At 49.7% G+C, this 21,333-nt stretch overlaps 1 protein-coding gene across 1 annotated transcript; it reads left to right on the top strand.

Moving 5' to 3' along the window:
* Window positions 1–16,294: 16,294 nt before the first annotated feature.
* LOC136551101 (F-box protein At3g07870-like) lies at window positions 16,295–19,273 on the top strand. Its single transcript, XM_066542683.1, has 3 exons — window positions 16,295–16,425; window positions 16,531–17,786; window positions 19,119–19,273. Exon 2 carries the CDS (start codon window positions 16,562–16,564, stop codon window positions 17,780–17,782), a length of 1,221 nt encoding a protein of 406 aa, XP_066398780.1. The 5' UTR covers window positions 16,295–16,425; window positions 16,531–16,561; the 3' UTR covers window positions 17,783–17,786; window positions 19,119–19,273.
* Window positions 19,274–21,333: the final 2,060 nt, after the last annotated feature.

Below are 21,333 nucleotides of genomic sequence, written 5' to 3'. Positions count from 1 at the left end.
TGGTTGGTGGGATCATAGGGATCAATGATAGCATAGTCATTCTTGGTCACTTCCCATACTTGATCATTGATTGAACCAAGATACGTCCTCATCTTTCTCTTCCAATAATCATAGCATGTGTCATCAAAGAACGGTGGTTTGCCCCCCACATGGTTGAACACAACTTGAGCCATAATTTAACACCGAGGTTGTTAAGCCTTCAATCAAACGGTGACCACAGCTCTGATACCACTTGAAAGGTCCTAATATGGCTAGAGGGGGGGGTGAATAGCCTATTTAAAAATCTATAAATCAACTAGAGCAATTTGATTAGTATGACAAATAGCGAAAAGCAAACTTGCTCTAGCTCTACAAGGGTTGCAAGCCACCTATCCAACAATTCTAGTTGCAATGCTTCCTAGGCACACAACTTGCAAAGTTACTACTCACTAAGAGCTCTCAAACTTGTTACTCTAAAGAGCTCCACTAGATGAACTTAAAATAACAAAGCAAGCTCTCAATTCTAATTACACTAAAGAGCTTGCCACAACTAGTTTGCAAAAATATAAATGAGTGAGTAGGGTGATTATACCGCTGTGTAGAGGAGTGAACCAATCACAAGGTGAATATTAAATCAATCACCGGGAGAATACCAAATGGTAAGAGACAACCGATTTTCTCCCGAGGTTCACGTGCTTGCCAACACGCTACGTCCCTATTGTGTCGACCAACACTTGGTGGCTCGGCGGCAAAGAGGTGTTGCACAAACCTCGTCGACATGATTGGACACCGCAAAAACCTACCCACAAGTGAGGTAACTCAATGACACGAGCAATCCACTAGAGTTACCTTTTGGCGCTCAGTCGGGGAAGGTACAAATCCCCTCACAATCACCGAAGATGGCCACGAACAATCACCAACTCGTGCCAATCCTCCACCGTTGCACCAAGCCGTCTAGGTGGTGGCAACCACCAAGAGCAACAAGCAAAATCTGCAGCAAAACACGAATACCAAGTGCCTCTAGATGCAATCACTCAAGCAATGCACTTGGATCCTCTCCCAATCTCACAAAGATGATGAATCAATGATGAAGATGTGTGGGAGGGCTTTGGCTAAGCTCACAAGGTTGCTATGTCAATGCAAATGCCCAAGAGAGTGAGCTTGAGCCAGCCATAGGGCTTAAATAGAAGCCCCTACGAAATAGAGCCGTTGGGCTCCTCACTGCACTAAACACGGGACGATCGGACGCTACGGTCATATTCACCGGACGCTGGACCTCAGCGTCTGGTCATGCGATGTGCGCCACGTGTCATCGGCTTCAAATGCCGATCACCCGATTTCAACGGTCAAGTGATGACCGGACGTGTTAGTTAGAAAGTGACCGGACGCTTGACCTCAGCGTCCGATCGTTTCCAGTAAGGTTCCAAACATGAATTTTCACGACCGGACACATCCGGTCATGCCCGATCGGACTCACCCAGCATCCGGTCACTCATCATCTCCTCTGTGCGCCTCACGTCAGCGTACGTCAGCATTGACCGGACGCACCCTACCAGCGTTCGATCGTTTGACCGACGCCAGCGTCTTCGCTGTTACACCTGACCGGACGCGCTGGTCCAACCGTGGCCAGCGTCCGGTCACACATAGTGACCTCTGTCTTTTCTGTCTAGGGCGCCGGTGGCACCGTTGGACTGTCCGCACTCTATGGGCGGACACTCTGCCGGTGGAGTTTCTTACCCTTGCACCTAAACTTCACCACCCTTGATCAAATGTGCCAACCACCAAGTGTATCACCTTGTGCACATGTGTTAGCATATTTTCACAAACATTTTCAAGGGTGTTAGCACTCCACTAGATCCTAAATGCATATGCAATGAGTTAGAGCATCTAGTGGCACTTTGATAACCGCATTTCAATACAAGTTTCTCCCCTCTTAATAGTATGGCTATCTAACCTAAATGTGATCACACTCGCTGTGGGGGTATGGCCCCCAAGACATGGGCCACACCATCGGAGGTCGCCTAGCCCACAAGATCAAGGCGTGCACGGCGCTGCTCGGCGTGCACCGCAAGATATTGTATAGTACTAAATGGGCTACTTTACTTGTAACTCTGTCCCTCCGGACTATATAAGGAGAGGCAGGGGTCTCCTAGTGGATACGACCCATAACGATCCATCAGATTGGATCTTCATACAGATCAATACAATATACCAAAGACACAGGACGTAGGGTATTATGTCGATCAGACGGCCCGAACCTGTCTAAATCACTGTCTTTGCGCCTTGTGTCACCATCTGGTTCCTGATTACGCACACCCCCACCAACAAATCTACCATCGTGGGATACCCCTCGGTGGACTACCAAGCATATTCTGTCGATAGTTGGCGCGCTAGGTAGTGGTGTGCGCTTGATCCTCCGGCGAATCAGATGGCGTACCTCAAGATCATCGGCACGTTCTCGGCGATGGCCCTGTGCATCTACAACTTGCACAGACTGTCGTCGGGGAGGCGCTCGTATAGCAAGCTCGCTACTTCATCCGATCTCAAGATGTCGTTCGTGAGCTCCACCACATTCACTTGCCAGATGGCGTTCAAGGTCTCCACCTTTGAGTCAACCTTTGTGGCACCCGCACGGCGCTCCACTTCTTGATTGGATCTGCTGGCCCCATCCTAATCCAAGTCCATCGTGATCACGATGCCGAGCCGAACACAAGCATATCGCTGAGTTACAACGAGATCCAATCGGGACCAAGCACGTGCATGCACGGTAGAGCGGCAGCCTATCGTCGTTTGGTGCTTCCATCAGCCAAGAGCAATCAATCAAATAATAAACAAATAGCCGTGCAAGCTAGCTATGGGATGGGACCAAGTTATTGAAGAAGCCTTGTTCTACATGTACGCATGTACTGGTACGTGTATGAGAGAAAAAAGCTGGCATGTCTACTCAGCCACGGCCATAGATTACGTCTGTTCTGCTACGACTCCACTCTCCCGCTAGAGCCGCTAAGCGAGCTGTCCGGACTACTTGCTCCGACCACCTGCCATGTCACAATCAAGATCATCGCGAAGAACAGCGTCGTGACAACCGCGACTGCCACCATGACGATAGTTCAGAAAGCTCGAGGGCCAGGCAACTTCGTCAACGCCGACCAGATAACGCCATACGTCGCCGACCAGACATTCTGGGCACACTTCACCGCATGAACATCGTCAGCTACATCGGTGCTCAGACCTCACCGCCTACGCAGGGCACTCCTCAGTGCTCAGACCTCACCGCCTACACCAAGGACTCCTCGATGCTCGAACATCGCCGTCTACACCGGGGACTCCTCGATGCTCGGACCTCATCGCCTATGCTAGGGACTCCTCGCTCCTCGGTGCTCGAACATCGCCAGCGACGCCGGGGACTTCTCACTCCTCGGTGCTCGGTCATCGCCAGCGACGTCGAGGACTCCTCGCTCCTCGGTGCTCGGTCATCGCCGCCGACGCCGGGGACTCCTCGCTCCTCGGTGCTCGGTCATCGCCATCTATGCCGGGGACTCCTCGGTGCTCGGACCTCGCCGCCTACGCCGGGGACTCCTCGCTCCTTGGTGCTTGAACATCACCAGCGACGCCGGGGGACTTCTCGCTCCTCGGTGCTTGGTCATCGCCAGTGACGCCATCGCCAGCGATGCCGGGGACTCCTCGCTCCTTTGTGCTCGGTCATCACCGCCGACGCCGGGGACTCCTCGCTCCTTGGTGCTCAGTCATCGCCGCCTATGCCAGGGACTCCTCGCTACTCGGTCCTTGGTGCTTGGTCATCACCACCGATGCTGGGGACTTCTCGCTCCTTGGTGCTCGGTCATTGCCAGCGATGCCATCGCCAACGATGGCGGGGACTCCTCAATCCTCGGTGCTCGGACATCGCCAGCGACGCCGGGGACTCCTCGCTCCTCAGTGCTCGGTCATCGTCGTTGACACAGGGGACTCCTCGCTCCTCGGTGCTCGGTCATCGCCGCCTATGCCAGGGACTCCTCGCTCCTCGGTGCTCGGTCATCGTCGCCGATGCCGGGGACTCCTCGCTCCTCGATGCTCGGTCATCGCCGCCTACGCCGGGGACTCCTCGCTCCTTGCTCCTCGGTGCTCGGTCATCACCGCCGACGCCGAAGACTCCTCGCTCCTCGGTGCTCGGTCATCGCCAGTGATGCCGGGGACTTCTCACTCCTCGGTGCTTAGTCATCGCCAGCGACGTTGGGGACTCCTCGCTCCTCGGTGCTCGGTCATCGCCGCCAACACCGGGGACTCCTCGCTCCTCGATTCTCGGTCATCGCCAGCTACGTTGGGAACTCCCTGGTTGGTTGGACATCACCGGCTATGCCGGGGACTCCTCGGTGCTCGGATCTTGTTGCGTCTCGTCGGTGTGCTATCAAGCTGCTCCATGCTGTTCGGATCAAGGTGCTGATCTTAGGCAGCATGTCTAGGATCTTGATACGCACATGTCGGACGACATCAGCAAGCTTTTAGACTTCTTTTTCTTTGACCCTGCTACAAGATTCATTCTTCATCTTCCAGCAGGCTCGGGGACTAAGTGGGCACACTTCACCTTGCGGTGAATGTGTTTGTTCTCATCTCGAGGCTACGCCCAGGGACTGGCTGCATGCTCGGCTGGTCTTCTACTTTATGACCTTGGCACCACGTGACTACGTCACCTACTGTCAGGCTTGAAGACTAGCTACGGGGGTATGGCCCCCAAGACATGGGCCGCACCATCGGAGGTGGCCCAGCCCACAAGATCAAGGCGTGCACGGCGCTGCTCGGCGTGCATCGCAAGATATTGTATAGTACCAAATATGCTACTTTATTTGTAACCCTGTCCCTCCGGACTATATAAGGAGAGGCAGGGGTCCCCTAGTGGATACGATCTATAACGATCCATCAGATCGGATCTTCATATAGATCAATACAATACACCAAAGACACAGGATGTAGGGTATTACGTCGATCAGACGGCCCGAACCTGTCTAAATCGATGTCTCTGCGCCTTGTGTCACCATCCGGTTTCTGATTACGCACACCCCCACCGACAAATCTACCATCGTGGGATACCCCTCGGTGGACTGCCGAGCATATTCTGTCGACACTCGCTAAGTGTCTTGATCACCGAAACAAAATAGCTCCTACTATTTATACCTTTGCCTTGAGCCTTTTGTTTTTCTCTTTCTTCTTTTCCAAGTTCAAGCATTTGATCATCACCATGCCATCACCATCGTCATGATCTTCACTATTGCTTCATCACTTGGAGTAGTGCTACCTATCTCATAATCACTTTGATAAACAAGGTTAGCACTCAGGGTTTCATCAATTAACCAAAACCAAACTAGAGCTTTTAGATGGTCACATGGATCTCGCCGTTGTTTAGACCCAGCTCACCAGGCACCGCAGTTTCCTCCTCCCCTCCACGAAGGGTGTGGGCGCGGGAGATCGGCGGCGCCGCGCCACGACATACGGGCACTACGACTTCCTCCTCCCCTCCGCAAAGGGCGTGGGCGCGTACGGGCACCGCGGCTTCCTCCTCCTCTCCACGAAGGGTGTGGGCGTAGGCACGGGCGATCGAAATGTATCAACGTTGAACGGCGCGGCGGCGGCCCGAAAGGTTTTGAATGCGTTTTTTTTATTCGGTGATGATTGGCTTTTAGCGTTAAATCGCAGTCGCGGTGGGTCGCGGTGTGCGGCGTGCGAGGAGGGCGCGGGGGTGAGAAGCCTGGCATCCCACATCTAATCGTGGTCATCGAATTTGGTTTAGGTGTTTTATTAGCCCTTGATTTTAATGCAGATGAATTACTGTGTGCATTTTTCTGGGTGCACAATGGTTGAAGGCTCTCAGCGGGGGATTTTTTCCTGGGGGACCTAGTACAATTTTCAATTACTGTGTGCATTTTCCTAGGTGCACAATGAAATTTTACGAAAGGGAAGAACAACAATAAAAATTCATTGCACTTATAAAAAATAAAATATCTGTCCTCAAGTTCCAGCTACAACTCAGACTTAATTGCTATATAGCATACTACTATATAACATTGACATTTCGTCAAACAATTCAATGGCATAATAAGCGGTGGTAGATGTTGTAGGGCCTAGAAGCTATAGCAGTTAGAGCCATAGTCTTGGCAGCAAGACGTTTAATGAAGAATGAAAACACAAATAGCATAGAGCCATCATCCTAGATTTTGAACCTAGGACCATTTTAATACAGGTGGATTCTGAAGGATAAGTACTAAATAGTGTTAATGTATTTGGCTGTGAAGCAAACCAATAATTCTTTTTGGGAAGAAGCAAACCAATAAACTGATGTTAGCATTAAGATTTCTAAATACGGATAGCTGCTTAGGCAACTTAATCATTTTTCCAATCATTAACTGAACAAAGCAAGCTAAAACTGAATCAGTCGCCACGACAGATCATATAGCTTCCAAGATCAAACTCGAACAGCTAATTCCCAACTATACCACTAAAATAAGATGGCCGGACAATAAAAATTAGTCACGAGAGGATGTTCTTTCTGTTCATTATCAATTAGGAATTAGAACAATAAAAAAAGAATTTGGAAAAGAAGGGAAGGAAGCGCTAGCCTCAGAAATAAACAAAATGGCATCATTTGATGTTTCGCAGTCGGGTAAGCAGAACATGAAATGGACAAAATGCCATCCGCCGTAAAAATCCAAGGTGTCAGCACATACAGAAAATTGTGCCAGGACTTCAACGAAGCTCCATCCGATATAACTTAGGGAGGGGATGCTATATATGATAACCAAACAGATTAGTAGTACATATAGACTCATGAAGCATGATGGGGATAGGGAACGTCTAAGAACAGTTTTTTGCCAATGGGGAAGTTGAGGCACAGAAACTTACACTGTCTTGAGAAAGCCTGCTGGAAAACAATGTCTCTGTTCGTGGTGCTAGCGGGGAGTAAAAAACATGCTTCCTCATTTCTCCGGTTCCGTACATGGAAGGCACCCAAAGAAGATAAACTGAGCAAAGCCAAAAACTAAACCAGATGTAGATCAGAAGGAACATTTTTTTAAACAAGGATCAGAAGGAACATGGAAACTAAAGGAGAAGAAATGCACACCTAAGTACCTGAGCTATCACCTGGTGAGCCTAACGTGGTGGCAGGGGAGGTTGGCCGGGTCTATCGATTCGTAGCTCCAATTCACTGTGTCGGAGTTTGGGGAGAGATGCTGAGCATGGCGGGGCCACGGCCCCGAGCACGTCCGCCCCTCCTGTCCATCTCTGACCGCACCCGAGTCCCGATCTATGCCCCTTCCCGAGGTCCACCATTGGCAGCTCTCATGTCCAGATGTAAGAAGAGCAGGATGAGGAGGCGGTGCAGACAGCTATGGTGGATCAGCGGGGGCAAAGGTAGGAAAGGATGGAGGCCGTGTGCGCAGCCGCCGGTAGGGTCGTGCACTGCATCTACCACGGCGCAGGTTGGGAAGAGGAGAAGGCGAGGAGGCAGAAGCAGAGGCGCCGAGGTGTGGCTTTCTATCGCGGAGGCGTCGTGGCTTCCTCCTCCCCTCCGCAAAGGGCGTGGGTGCGTACGGGCACCGTGGCCCCGAGCATGTCCGCCCTCCCGTCCATCTCTTACCGCACCCGAGTCCCGATTTGTGCCCCTTCCGGAGGTCCACCAATGGCAGCTCTCATGTCCAGATGTAAGATGAGCAGGATGAGGAGGCGGTGTCAACAGCTGCAGCGGATCAACGGGGGCAAATGTAGGAAAGGATGGAGGCCGCGCGCACATCCGTTGGTAGGGCCATGTGTTGCATCTGCCGCGGCGTAGGTAAGGAAGAGGAGAAGGCGAGGAGGCAGAAGCGGAGGCACCGAGGTGCAGCTTTCTATCGCGGAGGCGTCGTGGCTTCCTCCTCCCCTACACGAAGGGCGTGGGCGCGTACGGGCACCGCGGCTTCCTCCTCCTCTCCACGAAGGGTGTGGGCATGGGCGCGGTCGATCAGAATGTTTCAACGTCGAACGGCGCGACGGCGGCCCGGAAGGTTTTGAATGTGTTTTTTTATTCGGTGATGATTGGCTTCGAGTGTTACATCGCAGTCGCGGTGGGTCGCAACGTGCGACGTGCGGCATGTGAGGAGGGCGCAGGGGTGAGAAGCCTGGCATCCCACATCTAATCGTGGTCATCGAATTTGGTTTAGGTGTTTTATTAGCCCTTGATTTTAATGCAGATGAATTACTGTGTGCATTTTCCTGGGTGCACAATGGTTAGAGGCTCTCAGCGGGGGACTTTTTCATGGTGGACCTAGTACAATTTTGATTGGTCCATTATAGTAGAGACTAGGCATGTAAGCTTGTGTTTGGTTGTGGGATTTCCTGGGTTATTGGGTTGGATCCATCCCTGATTTCTTGGAATGGAGTGAACCAGTTTATTGTTTGGTTGTGTGGGTTGGGTTCATCCCCATTTTTTGTTTGGTGTGAGACAAATGGGACGTGGGTTGAGGTCCCTACCACATAGGCCCGACACATCGGTCGCTATGCCCTCCTTCTTCCTCTCACTCAGGTCGTACGCGGTAGACACGTCGCCGCCCCGTGTCGCATGCGCTCGGCCCACGTGCGGCTTGCGCTTGGCCCCCTGCTACCATCCACGTGCCGCTTGCTCGGCCCCGTGCCACCACCGCTAGCCACACTAGTCCTCCGCTTGCTCGCCCGCGCTGCCACTTGCGCTTGGCCCCACTCGGCCTCTGCTCGCTCGCCATCACCCCCGGCCTTGCTTGGCCTCTGCTCGCTCGTGCTCGCTCACGCGAAGTCCCAGTCCGCTTGATTTGGAGGAACCGGGCCAACCCGCACCTAACGAGAATACTACCTTTAGGGGATGAACCCAATCCTGTGCTCCTCCAACCAAACACTCCCAAAATTGGGTCCAACCCATCCCATACCACTTCAACCCCTCAACCAAACACATGTTAATTGTTGCTAATTCTTTACCATTGCCTTTTCTTTCTCCATGAATTAAGATCTAGACTGAGTTTGAGTGGTCAGGGAATAAGTATTTGTAAACTGCGATGGAATTAATGAAGGAAGGCAATAATCTTTGCCGGGCTTCCTGGCCTCTCTCCCTATTCTCCCTTGCGCTCGCCTCACGGATCCTGCATGCCACCGGGGGTTCAATCCCTAGCCTCCGGTTGCCCACAGCTACGTTATCTGGAGCCTTCATCGGACGCTGGGCTCTTCCAATCTCGTATCAGAGATGTTCGGTTTTGACGATGGCGACCTGCAGCGACCGGTGCCACCAGCGCCTCCTGCCGCCTCTAGCGCCAAGACCATAGTGGAAATTGCACAGCAACTGGCGGCCCTCTCTGCCCGCTTGATATCGTGGAGGGCCAGTAGTTGCCACCTCCCGCCTATACCATGCCCCCATACATACGACCTGTCGGGGTGTGGGACGACAACATTTCTGATAGCCCTATCCGCCGCCCCATGCGTCGCCTGCGACCCTACCCACCACTGAGTCGCCCGTGCTCATCCACCAAATTCCCTTCACACACTCGCCATCCCCACTCCTCAACCTGTCGGTGTTCCCATTGAGACCGTCCTTTCCCATTGCACCGACGACCCTAGCAGACGGCGTGGGCCCGGGCCTAGGTGTTCCCCGCTTCAGCAAGTTGAAATTCTCCACCTATGATGACCCCGGTAGCGGGCACGGTGTGGCAGAACCGCTCGAAATAGCATGCTTCCGGAGGCGCTCGTCTTCCACTAGACGCTAAGCACCCCGAAAGCTAGCTACATCAGACGATCCCATCGAGCACACCCCAAGGGAGAACTCGAACAATCCATGTTTTTCATCCAGGATCCAATAATGAGTACGAGTTTACAATACTTAGTCCATTTCAAATAACAAGAGTTCTCGAAAATACATTATTACAATACCAAGTTCAGAGCGCGGAATTTAAACAACGGAATTAAAATAAACATCTAACGATAAGATATAAGGATTCATTTGTGTCCACTAGAAGAATCATCCACACAACAGTCATTCCTCAAGCTGCACCTGCAATAGGGGTAAATAAACCCTGAGTACATAATATACTCGCAAGACTTACCCGACTAGTGGGAATAATTTTCCGACTCCAAATGATATGATAAGCTTTATGGTTTGCTGGTTTCTTTTTTGTGAAAAGCATTACTAGTAGTGAATCCTTATGCATGTTTCTTATTAACAGTTATGATTAATTCACTATCTAACCATTCTATGTAAGCACATGTTCTATGTAAGCACATGTTCTACTTTCAAGCAAAAGTTGAGCAATAAGATCCTTTTCACCAACTTTCATCTTCCAGTTCTTACTACGATGCTAGATCATAGACAAGTCGTACCGTATCACATGGTGCTCAGCAATGGAAACATAGCACATTGTTGCAGCAGCAGCCGCCGTTACCACCCACCAACAGAAACAAGGAGGAATCGAAAGAAAGGCATGGACATGGTGCCTGTTTTTGGCTCCTCGAGGCGGTGAACTGGTGGAAGAGCGAGCGAGCGCAAGAATACCAGTGAGCACCGGAGACTGGACGACGACGCTGGTCTCGTCCGCATGCGGCGAGGATGACCCTGCCGGCGTGTGCCGGTTTCTCAACGACTTATGGGCTACGGCACATCGTCATTCGTCAGCAAGAGACTCGGACCTACTCGATCACATGCATGAGCTCTGTTTGGTGGCGGCGTGCAGCGACGCCACGACGGCGAGCTCACAGCACAGACGCACAGTGTTGTCGCCTTGCCGGACCTTAGGCCGTCCCCAACAAGGGGCTCGGAGCTTGCCCTAGCCTAAAGATGGCAACGGGGACCCGATCTCCGATTCCCCGCGGGGAATTCTTCCATTAGGAGATGGGGATGGTGGAGAATTGATCCCCACGGGGATGGAATTGGTAGAATTGTTGTCCCCGTCGGGGATGGCGGGGACGGGGATGGTACCCTGGTCCCCGACCCCGATCCCCGCATCCCCGCCCCGTGAAGCAGCACCATCGAATCGCAGTAGCCAGGGGCGCAAGGCCCATGTAAGAAAAGGCCCATTAGCCCTGAAGTATATATACACGCAAGACTATGTTGCTAGATTGATTAGACTAATGAGTATCACATGATTTATGAATCTGTGATCTTTTATGAATCTATGAACCTTGCTGCTAGATTTATGCATGTGTGAATCTGTCAACCTTGCAAGATTTATGCATGTGTATGTTGTTGTATCGGGGACGGGGATCCCCGCGGGGATGAAATCCCCGCCGGGGATCAGGGATGGGGAAGGAAGGCTCCCCGTGGTTGTTCATGGGGACGGGGCCGGGGAAAATTCCCCCCCGCGGGGACGGGGATGGTGGCTTATCCTCCGACGGGGAATTCCCCGTTGCCATCTTTACCCTAGCCGGAAGGATCACGTGGAGGAGAGAGAGGGAATGAAAACTCGCCGCTAGCGCTTGGCATCTCGCTAGTCTCGCACAGTTCCCGGTAACTGTACTGTCTCTGGCTACTTGACCCACCTCCATGGCTGATATATTTTGTACCTTTTTATTTCCACACTAGGCCAGGTAAGCTGACGATTTCTCCTCTGCCATTGAGGACGCCCTCATGGAAACCAAAGGAACGGGCACCGGATGACTGGCTAATTCGTAGAGAATGTTTAATTAATCAGATGGCTGCTTTGAGATATGTGTAGAGTTAATAATTTGCCTATGTGGTGCCGACGATGCAACTGCCGATATATTTTCAGCGATTTAGATGCGTTTTGTACTAGTTCCGAACCGTTGGATCTTACGGCATGCCTAATGTTTTATGGTTGATCGTTGGATTCGGCACAAGGATTACACTTTGACCACGGCATTTGAGGGAAGCCGTTGGGAAAGAAGATGATGAAAGATCTAGATAGTATTATGTATTTTTTGTTTCTGATTTTTTATATGTAATTTGGGAATGTACTATGGTAAAATTTAATATAAGTCCCGCTTCCATTTGAGAAAATAATAATTTGCTGATGGGGCTCGACGGAATATGTATGGACCAATATCCGGACCGTGAAAGTCATCTGCTTGGTAATTCTTTTTTTGTTGTTGTACTAGGAGTACGGCAGATTACACCGAAGACGATTCATTCCGATCGGCAGTTTTTGCTGTCCCAAAAAGATGGACATGTTGACTGCCTCCGTCCATAACCATTAACAATGATAATTTATTAGAAGCGGTTGGTTTATCCGCCTCCGGAAATTAAAAACATCTGCCTCTGCTGTTGTACTAATAGTAAGTGCAGATAAAGACATCTTATTAAGAGCATCTCCAGCAGTTTTTTCAATACTTTATCTCTAACAGGATGGTATTAGTGATCACCAATACTATTTTTGGGGTTACTAAAGAAGATGCTGCAACAGATCACCAATAAACCCCCAATATATGGGACCCACGGATCAGAGATTATTTTATTTATTTTTTGTTTTCTTCTCACCTTTTTCTCCCTTGGATATCAGATCGATAGCCATGCCCGTGGTCCTTTTTCTCCCTCGGATCGGATCAACAGCCATGGCCGACTACACGAGTTCTTCTCCCGCAACCACACGAATCAACCATGGTGCCTACTACTTGGTCTCCATCACCATCGCCGGCAGCATCTCTGCCCGACTCCCGCAACCCCGCAGGTTCCGTCTCTCTCGTTCCGACGAGATTTGCGGCATTGTGGAGCTCGCCATGGAGGAGCTAGCACGGGCTCACCGTGCAGGAGCTCGCGTGGGCTTGCTGTGGAGGTCATGCGCGGCACGGCATGGAGGAGGCTGGCGTGTGTGCAGCATAGCGACAACAACGACAACAGCACAGCAACAAAAAAAATGCAAACTTTACAAGAAGGGGGAGCAACTTTGCAAAGTTCATGCAAAATGATTTATTCCAAACTATTAGTACGCAAGCATCTGTATAAAAATTAGTCCCTACTCTCTCCGTCCTCTAAAACTTATACTGAAATATAGCGCATTCTACATGGTGTTAATGTCTAGATTTGACAAAAAATGTTAAGAAGAAAACCATAATTTGAAGAGAAACACCTTAATTGGGTTTAATATATGGTACATACGTCATTTGAGGATTTCCTTTTAAGTTGTCTAAAAATTTTTAGAATACATTATATTACACTGCAAATTATTGGTGCTTAAGTAGGCTCTGTTATCATGTTAGCAAACAATAAGTAGGAACGCACTTAATTAAGCATCTTATCCACGTTAGCACCGTCGTAAATGTTTTACTCGAATCAAATAATAGGGACAAATAAACTGTCTTTTCAGCCAACCGTTCTGATGGAATGAAATGGATCAAACTGTGTGGGCCTGGACTCGAAACGGTCACAATTATGACATTAGTTCAATTGATGACACGCCAAGAAACGGCATCTTCTAGCGGTTGCATTCTGCAATCAAATCCAACGCTCACAAGCGGGCTAGTTGCAACAAGTTGTGATTATAGATGGTCAGGACCTGTTGCAATCCATGCAAATGCTTGGTTGGGTATTTATCAGACAGCTCAAAGTCGACTTTGAGACGGGCAACTGAGTAATGCTCTGAATGTCCACCAACAAACCTTGGACCGTGTGCCCGTATCACCACTCTACTGCGGCTGCCGCTACTAGTATTTATACTCGAAAATGCGTAGAAATAATATAGGAACTACATTCCACGTTGATCTATGCTCTATGATGTAGGGTATCAAGTTTTTGATGACTAGTTTTTTTTAAGGAAAACAACGCTACTACAGTTTAGGCGTTTTTTTACCAAAGCTTTTTTTTGGGGCCAATGCACGCAACATGGAGCCCCGTGACCCATCCTGCCAGATGGTAGGTGCTTGCGCCCATCCGCTCCACATCCCGGCCGATCCGCCACAGTATCACGCCCCCGCCGCTCTCGTGTTCGCAACCTCCATCTTCGCCACACCAGGGAGTCGAAGCAGCTGAACCACCTAGGGCTTAGGCTTTCTCCCCCTACGATCTACTTTTGCAACACTCAGAAGAAACATGTCGGGTTCATAACCTCGGAGTCCCTAATGGGTCTGTTTCCCAGCAAAAAGCTCGGCCTAGCAGATGACATTGCGGACGACGAGAAACTCCTGGGCCGGCCTAGATACCTAACGATAGGCCGTAAGAGTGATCTAGTCTCCGACCGGAAGGCCTGGTCAAGGAGGGATGACGCTCGCTTTCGACTCCGACCCGCTCTCGGGGCGACGCTCGCTTCCGACTCCGACCCACTCTCTTCGACCGGAAGGCCTGGCCAAGGAGGGGCGACGCTCGCTTCCGACTCCGACCCGCTCTCTGCGACCGGAAGGCCTGGCAAAGGAGGGGCGACGCTCGCTTCCGACTCTGACCCGCTCTCTCCGACCGAAAGGCATGGCCAAGGAGAGACGCCGCTCACTTCCGACTCCGACCCGCTCTCTCCGACCGGAAGGCCTGGCCAAGGAGGGGCGGCGCTCACTTCTGATTTCGACCCAAAGGCACCAAACCTCTACCTGCGGCTCTTCTCCGATCGGCGCGATCGGAGCCGACTAGGAACGACCGAACGGGGACGCCCGCTCGGTGAGGACCCAAGAAATCAGGCGGAGCAGATAAGATAAGGCGCACAAGTCAACCGCAATACCGAGGACCGTACCATGCACATCTGCAGGACAGTACTGTCAGGCCATGTCAAAAGGGTACTTTGCAACCTTTCAAACATGTCAGGACGCGAACAATGTTGTGGGCGTCGATATTTGTCCTACAGTATGGTAGGCGCCGACATTTGCCATAATAGAAGAAAACGATGGAACCAACCACATGCATCAGGGCGTCAACAATATTGGAGGCGTCGACAAACCATCTCGTACCCGACAGCGTGGGCAACAAGACTAGGTAGCACACACTCTCTCTGTCTCACTTGTAAGGCCATCCCATTCATCTATAAAAGGGGATGCGCTCTCTCCTAAAAGAGGATCGATTCAACGAACAACAGACAACACACAGATCATTCCGACTCATTCTCTACTAGCTTTAGACATTCTAAAGCAACACAGAGCATATGTTCCAATACTTAGCGCCCGTAGGAGCTCCCTTCACTCTCGGCCCTTCGGTCCAGAGTCCGACCGGACCTCTGGTACCCCCATCTTATTCTCACTCGTTTGTAACCCCACAGCAAACTTCAAGCACCTAGGCTCAGGAATAAAGTCACCGGCCGACTCAGACTAGACGTAGGGCACGTTGCCTGAACCAGTATAAACCATGTGTCATTGAGTGCTAGGCCACATCCGATCACAACATACGGCAAAACGATAAATATTTACTAGTTGGTCACTTTTCGCACCGACAAAACAATTACAACATACGCCTAAAATAGATAAAACATTCAGAACATACACTTGCAACATAGTCATTTGCAACATATGCAACATCCAGATAAAACACTTGCAATATACGTCTAAAAATAGATAAACACTTGAAACATTCGTGTGTAGCCATAGCAACATATGCAACATCCAGATCTACCTTTGCAACATCCAGATAAAACACTTGCAACATAAATATGAAAAACATATGAAACATACGCTTGAAACATGCGTGTATAACCATAGCAACATATGCAACATCCAGTTGAAACACTTGAAACATACATCTGAAATAACTGAAATACTTGAAATATAGGCTTGCAACATGTCTGAAAACGCTTGAAATACTTGAAACACATTGTCGCCGGCGGTCACGACCAACCTGGTTGGGAACTGCGGTGGCGCAGGCCTCCCCTTCTTACTAACAGTGTGAGGTGGATGGGGGCACAAACGCAGGTGCAGGCGTAGGCCTCCCTAGCCTCCCCTTCCATGATAGACGAGGTGGATGAGGGTGCGAGCGGGAGCGAGCAACGGCGCGCAGGCCGGCAGCACGGGGCGTGCGAAGCAGCCCATCCCGATGGGACGGGCGTATGATTATCTTTTTTTAAGGGAAGCAACGCTTAGTACAGTTTAGGCGGGTTTTTTTAATGTCGTTTAGACGAATTTTTTTGCCAAAGCTTTTTTTTTTTTTTTTTTTTTTGCCAACGCCGGCCCAGCATGAGCCCCTGGCAGGCAAACTCAACAAACCAAAAATGCCACTGCGGCCTGCCAGCGCACTGCGCGCATATCAGGCTGGATTCCATCCACTGCAGGCCTTCGTGTCTGTGTGCGCTTGACCGTTTCTCCCGGCCCACAAGGTCCATTTTGTTTTCGTCGCTTCGACGGCACAAGATGCTGCTACATGAGAGACTTTCGGCGGCAGTTTCGTCCCAGATCCCCAGAATCAACTAGATAGCGGATCAACACCGAGCCACCGCCTTGCCACGACGCTCGACGTACGGAGTCCCAACTCCCCTGACAACGCCGCGCGCGGCGCGCTCCCTGCCGCCTTCGGTGGGATCCGGCACCGACATCCATCACGATCCGCTGGTATGCCCTCTTCATTCGGCCCTCGCGACCGTGTCTTCCCGATCGGCCGAACTACAGCGAGCCTGCGCGATACGATCCGACCTCTCGTGTCACTGTATGCTGCAGGTACGTCTCGAGGCCTTCGATCGTATCCAGCATGTCGTCGCCGGAGCCGCGCCGCGCACAGCAACGTCGCAGGCTTCCCGCGCCCGCCACTCCCGCCGCCTGTGGCGGCGGCGACGCCGGCGCTCTGCCCTTGGACGCGCTGTGCGAGATCCTGCTGCGTCTCCCGGGCAAGCAGCTCTGCCGGCTGCGCACCGTGTGCCGGGCGTGGCGGTCCCTCCTCTCCGCCCCGTGGTTCGCCGCCGCGCACGCCGCGCGACGCCCGGAGCCCTACATCGTTGCGTCCTACGCCGACGACGTGGACCTGGACCGCGACAGCCTCGTCGACGTCCTGGACATGTCGTCGGGCCAGATCGTCAGGCACGTGGCGGCAGGGAACGCGAGCGACATGGTCGTGAGCGTGGCGGCCTCCGGTCTCGTTTGCGTCAAGACGATAGACAGCGGCAGCTTCCGGTTGCTCGACCCGGTCACCGGAGCCGTGCACAATTTATCAGACAGGCTCGCACCAGAGCACGCTGCGCGAGGGTTCAGCCTGCGCGACTATGGGGAGCCCGTGCACATGTTTGGGCAGGTCGCCGGAACATGCGAGCTCAAGGTGCTGCGGATGCTTCCATTTCGACAACGGCACGACGGCAGTGGCAGCGACCGTGACGACCTGTTTGAGGTCTGCACATTCAGCAGCAGTGCACGGTGGAGGGGAATGCAGGGACCTCCGAGGTCTTTCGTGTGGAATGAATGGACCAGAGTGGTCGTCGGTGGGATGGTCTACTTCTTAAGCGTGGCGGCGTATTTCGCCGCCGTGAATCGCAGAGCCGATGAGCAAGGCTGGATAGTCCGGTTCGATCTCGAGGCGGAGGAATGGAGGCCAAGAATCAAGGGACCCAGCGACCTCGTTGGTGGTGGCGGCCGGCACAATTTGTATCTGAAGCAGGTTACGTTGGCCAACCTGAATGGTTCCTTGGTCATTGTCCATGGTTCAAGCCGCGTCATGGACCTGTGGTTCCTGAAGGACTCCGAGGAAGGCCTTTGGGTCAAGCAGTATAGTGTGCAGATTGAACGTTCTGGACACCTTTCACCCATGCATCCTTTGTTGGTGTTGGAGGACGGCAGGATTGTCACGGTTATTAGATCCATGGGACTGCTTCAGATTTATGACCCAAGAACAAGTACATTCGCGAGTCTGATGATGTTAAGGCATTCCTCTCGAGTTAGTGTGCATACTGGAAGCTTCTTGAGCCTACATGGTGAGAACTAATGAGGTTAGTGTTGCCATGCTTGCATTGTCCTCTTTTTTTTGTTTTTTTTACTTAGATGGCATCAATAAGGATTGTTGGCTTCTTTTTTTTGTTGTTGTGTTACTACCATTTACTTTCTGGTGTGAAGGAAGTTATGTACTAATAATTCTATAGATACATAATTACTGGAGTAGAGTCCACTACCGGTTTCTAAATTTATGCCACCGTGTCATCCCAGTCCTCTAACTTGCAAAACACTCATCTAGGTACTTAAATAATGTTTTGGTCTAGCTCACCGTAGTCCTATCAGGTCTCTGCTTTACTACCAGATTTTGTATTATTGGCAGTGAAAATTAAAACCTAGAATGTCTGCTCTGACACATCCAGCCTGTCGCTATCGTTGCCGTCAACATCTCTGCTCGAGGGGATGGGACAGTGTATGCGTGTGCATTATTGCATTGAGCACAACTCCATAACAAGCCCTCTTGGACGCCGCCGCCGAGACCACCAAGAGCTCAGCCTTCCACCACACGCCCAGGCCCCTGGCCGCTCTTGCTTGAGCCGCTACTGCTTGCTCGACCCGCCCCTGCCCCAACACATTTTGTGTCGCTGATGCCGACACCCTTCTCGCCTATGGTCGCTGGCGCTGACACGCTTGGTGGGGTCGATGACGAGCAGGCATGGCGCTAGTGACAAGAGGTCAACATGAGCGCAACTGCTGCAGCCCTCATGCGTAGCTCACCACCCTCTCGTAGTGGGGAGTCTATGAGGAGGAAGGACAGTGGAGGGGGTAATGAGACCTGGACTCTATTTAGGCACATAGATAAGCATTTAACAAGTTTAGGGACCGGGATGACATAGTGACATAAGTTTAGAGACTAAAAAACAGGCTTTACTATGTGTTAGAAGTTTAATGCTTAACAAAATAATTATGCAGTTCCTGTTATGGGTCTAAAAGTGTCAATTCATCAAAATATTCCAACAACTAAATAAGTATTAGAAAAAGGAAAGAAAACAATCTTATGGATTTGATAGAATATCCTTTTACCTAACATTGGTTTGATGCTGAATTTGATAGATTTACTTTAGTCAGAACGCATAATGCAGGTGTAGAATATGTGCCAACAAGAGAAATAGTGAATCATATTGCTGACATGATTAAGAGATCTCTCATCCTTTTATTAAGTTATATAATTTATCTAGAGTAAGAAACCACATATTATTATTGTTTTGATTATCTACTTTCCACTATTCCAAGTCAATTTCAAGTTACTAAAGCCTAAACATTTTTAAGGGAAATTGTGTTGAAGTCAAAACTAGATCTAATTCTCATATCTTGTATGGTTAAAAATGCAGACTGCGCCTCGCTAAAACTGATTTAAGATGGAATTTTGAAGCCTACGTTATTTCAGAAGATGGTGATGATATGTTGACGCCAATAGATCTTGAAAAAGTTCAGATAAAAGATGATACTTATGTTTTCTACTCATGCGACACATGGTTTTTCAGGCTTTCTGGCTAATAATATTCTTTTGTATCATGTCATTTGCTCCAAATTACTTTTTAAAAGTGCATCTAGCCCTTTAGTGGATTTTGGATGATTGAATGACAACGTGATTAAAGGTCTAACCCGTTTGCTAAGTGTGAACAAAAAATAGGTTATCTCCCATATATTTAATGAAAGCCAAAATGATTATTGTTGGAAACAATCTAGTTCAAACACAAGACAACAATGCAAATATAATTCATGTAAGGCTTATTCATTGTGGGATTTCGACAACTCATATGAAAGGAGGCACATTGAAAAATAATTAATGAGACAAGAAGGATTACATATGGAATGGTGTCAAGCTTGCTACATGAAAGACAAGTATACAAATGAACTTAATGAATGATTCGACACCAAGTGTGAATAGATGTCTTAAGATGGTGAAGATATTAAGGAAAGGCTTTGAGATACTAAGCAAGGGTGAAGGGCAAGCGACGGCTTGGCGACCGAGGAACCTAGCTAGGGTGAAGAAGAAAGTACTTGCATTTAGTCAAGGCACCAATCAAATCATGTTGGTCATATTGAAGTGAAGAATCAAATTCTAGATGACTTTATAAAGGGATTACTTGATATCTTTGAAGCCAACTCTCATATGTTGAATAGAATCAAGTCAAATGCTCAAGATGGCAATGCTCAAGGATAAAATCAAAATCAACACGTTAACACCCTCACTTGATGAAGATTGAAGGTTATGGCATTTTGGTTCCAGGAAATTCAACTCAAGTGCTTCAAACTCTATTTTCATTTGATCTTGAGTTAATAGGTATGCCGTACTATTAAGAGGGATGCATCATATTGATAGATAATCATTCATGAGTGCTCAAGCCAACCCATGTGAGTTCTGAGTGTTTGAGAGACAAAAGGGCCAACTTGTTTTCTTTAGGTCTGGCAATATCGGACGTGTCCGGTATTGATACTTGGACGTGTCCGGTATTTGCCCAGCCATAACAATTCCTTCGTTGTCTCAGCTTGGCTTGTCAGGAGTTTCGACGTGAGTCGGGAGTTCCGGGGATCAGGAGTTCCAGCGATCGTCGAGAGTTCCGACGTCTCGAGCGTCACTGACAAAGTGACCGTTGGGGCTATACAGTCACGTGTCCGGTATTGCCCAACAGTCACATAACGACTAGTTTTTCAAAGGGGCTATAAATATCACTTAGCCTCCACCTTTGGAGGCTGCTGATTCTGCTGACTCTCTCACATGTTTTTGAGCCTTGAGAACACTCTCCAACCCTCTCTTAGTGAGTGATTAATTCAATCTTGCAAATCCATCTTGCAGCCCGCTCAACGGAGAGTAGGTCTCGCCGGAGGGTGAATTTCGGTAAAACATATCGTGTGTCTCGATCTCTCTTTTCACTGAGTATTTGTGATCCACTTGTGTTTCTTGAGCTTGAGAACAGGTTACTACTAAGTGCAAGCAAATTGGTGTGAAAGGAGAAATCAAAAGGATCAAGTTGAGAGCTGATCGGGCAGAACCCGTGTATACCGGACACGTCCGGTATTTGTGGACTCTGTTATTTTTATTCAATCTCATTTCTAACCTTTGTGGTGCAGAGTTTTAGCTCCTAGATACCTTACACATACCTTGTTTACTCTGTTAGCTAACTCATGAGCGGTTTATTTCTCTGATTCGGAGTTTCCAATCGTTTCCGTATTTTGAAGGGTTGAATTTTTAGAAACGCCTATTCACCCGCCTCTAGGCGGCATCCTCAGTTCTCTCACTTTTCCATTTTGACTATCACATATTGATATTTATTAATTGGCTTAGTTTGACTCATCCTATATATTTATGCTTTGCTTTATCTATGCCACTTTTTTTTCCTTTTTTTTTTGAGTTTCATATGCTGCTTTTTCATATACTCATTCTATATATTTAGCAAAATTATCAATGATCATGAGTTGTGGGGAAGGTTCTATAATTTCGCTATGTTGTCTCCTCAACAATGGCATACTAATGAAGGCATCAATGATATAAATAGCAGTTTTTTGGTGTACTAAATCTGCGGAGCCCAACGTTTGGAGTAC

The sequence above is a fragment of the Miscanthus floridulus genome, chromosome 4 (assembly GCF_019320115.1).
Source record: "Miscanthus floridulus cultivar M001 chromosome 4, ASM1932011v1, whole genome shotgun sequence".
Classification (NCBI taxonomy): Eukaryota; Viridiplantae; Streptophyta; class Magnoliopsida; order Poales; family Poaceae; genus Miscanthus; species Miscanthus floridulus.
This window is presented reverse-complemented; position numbering and strand designations above follow the sequence as displayed.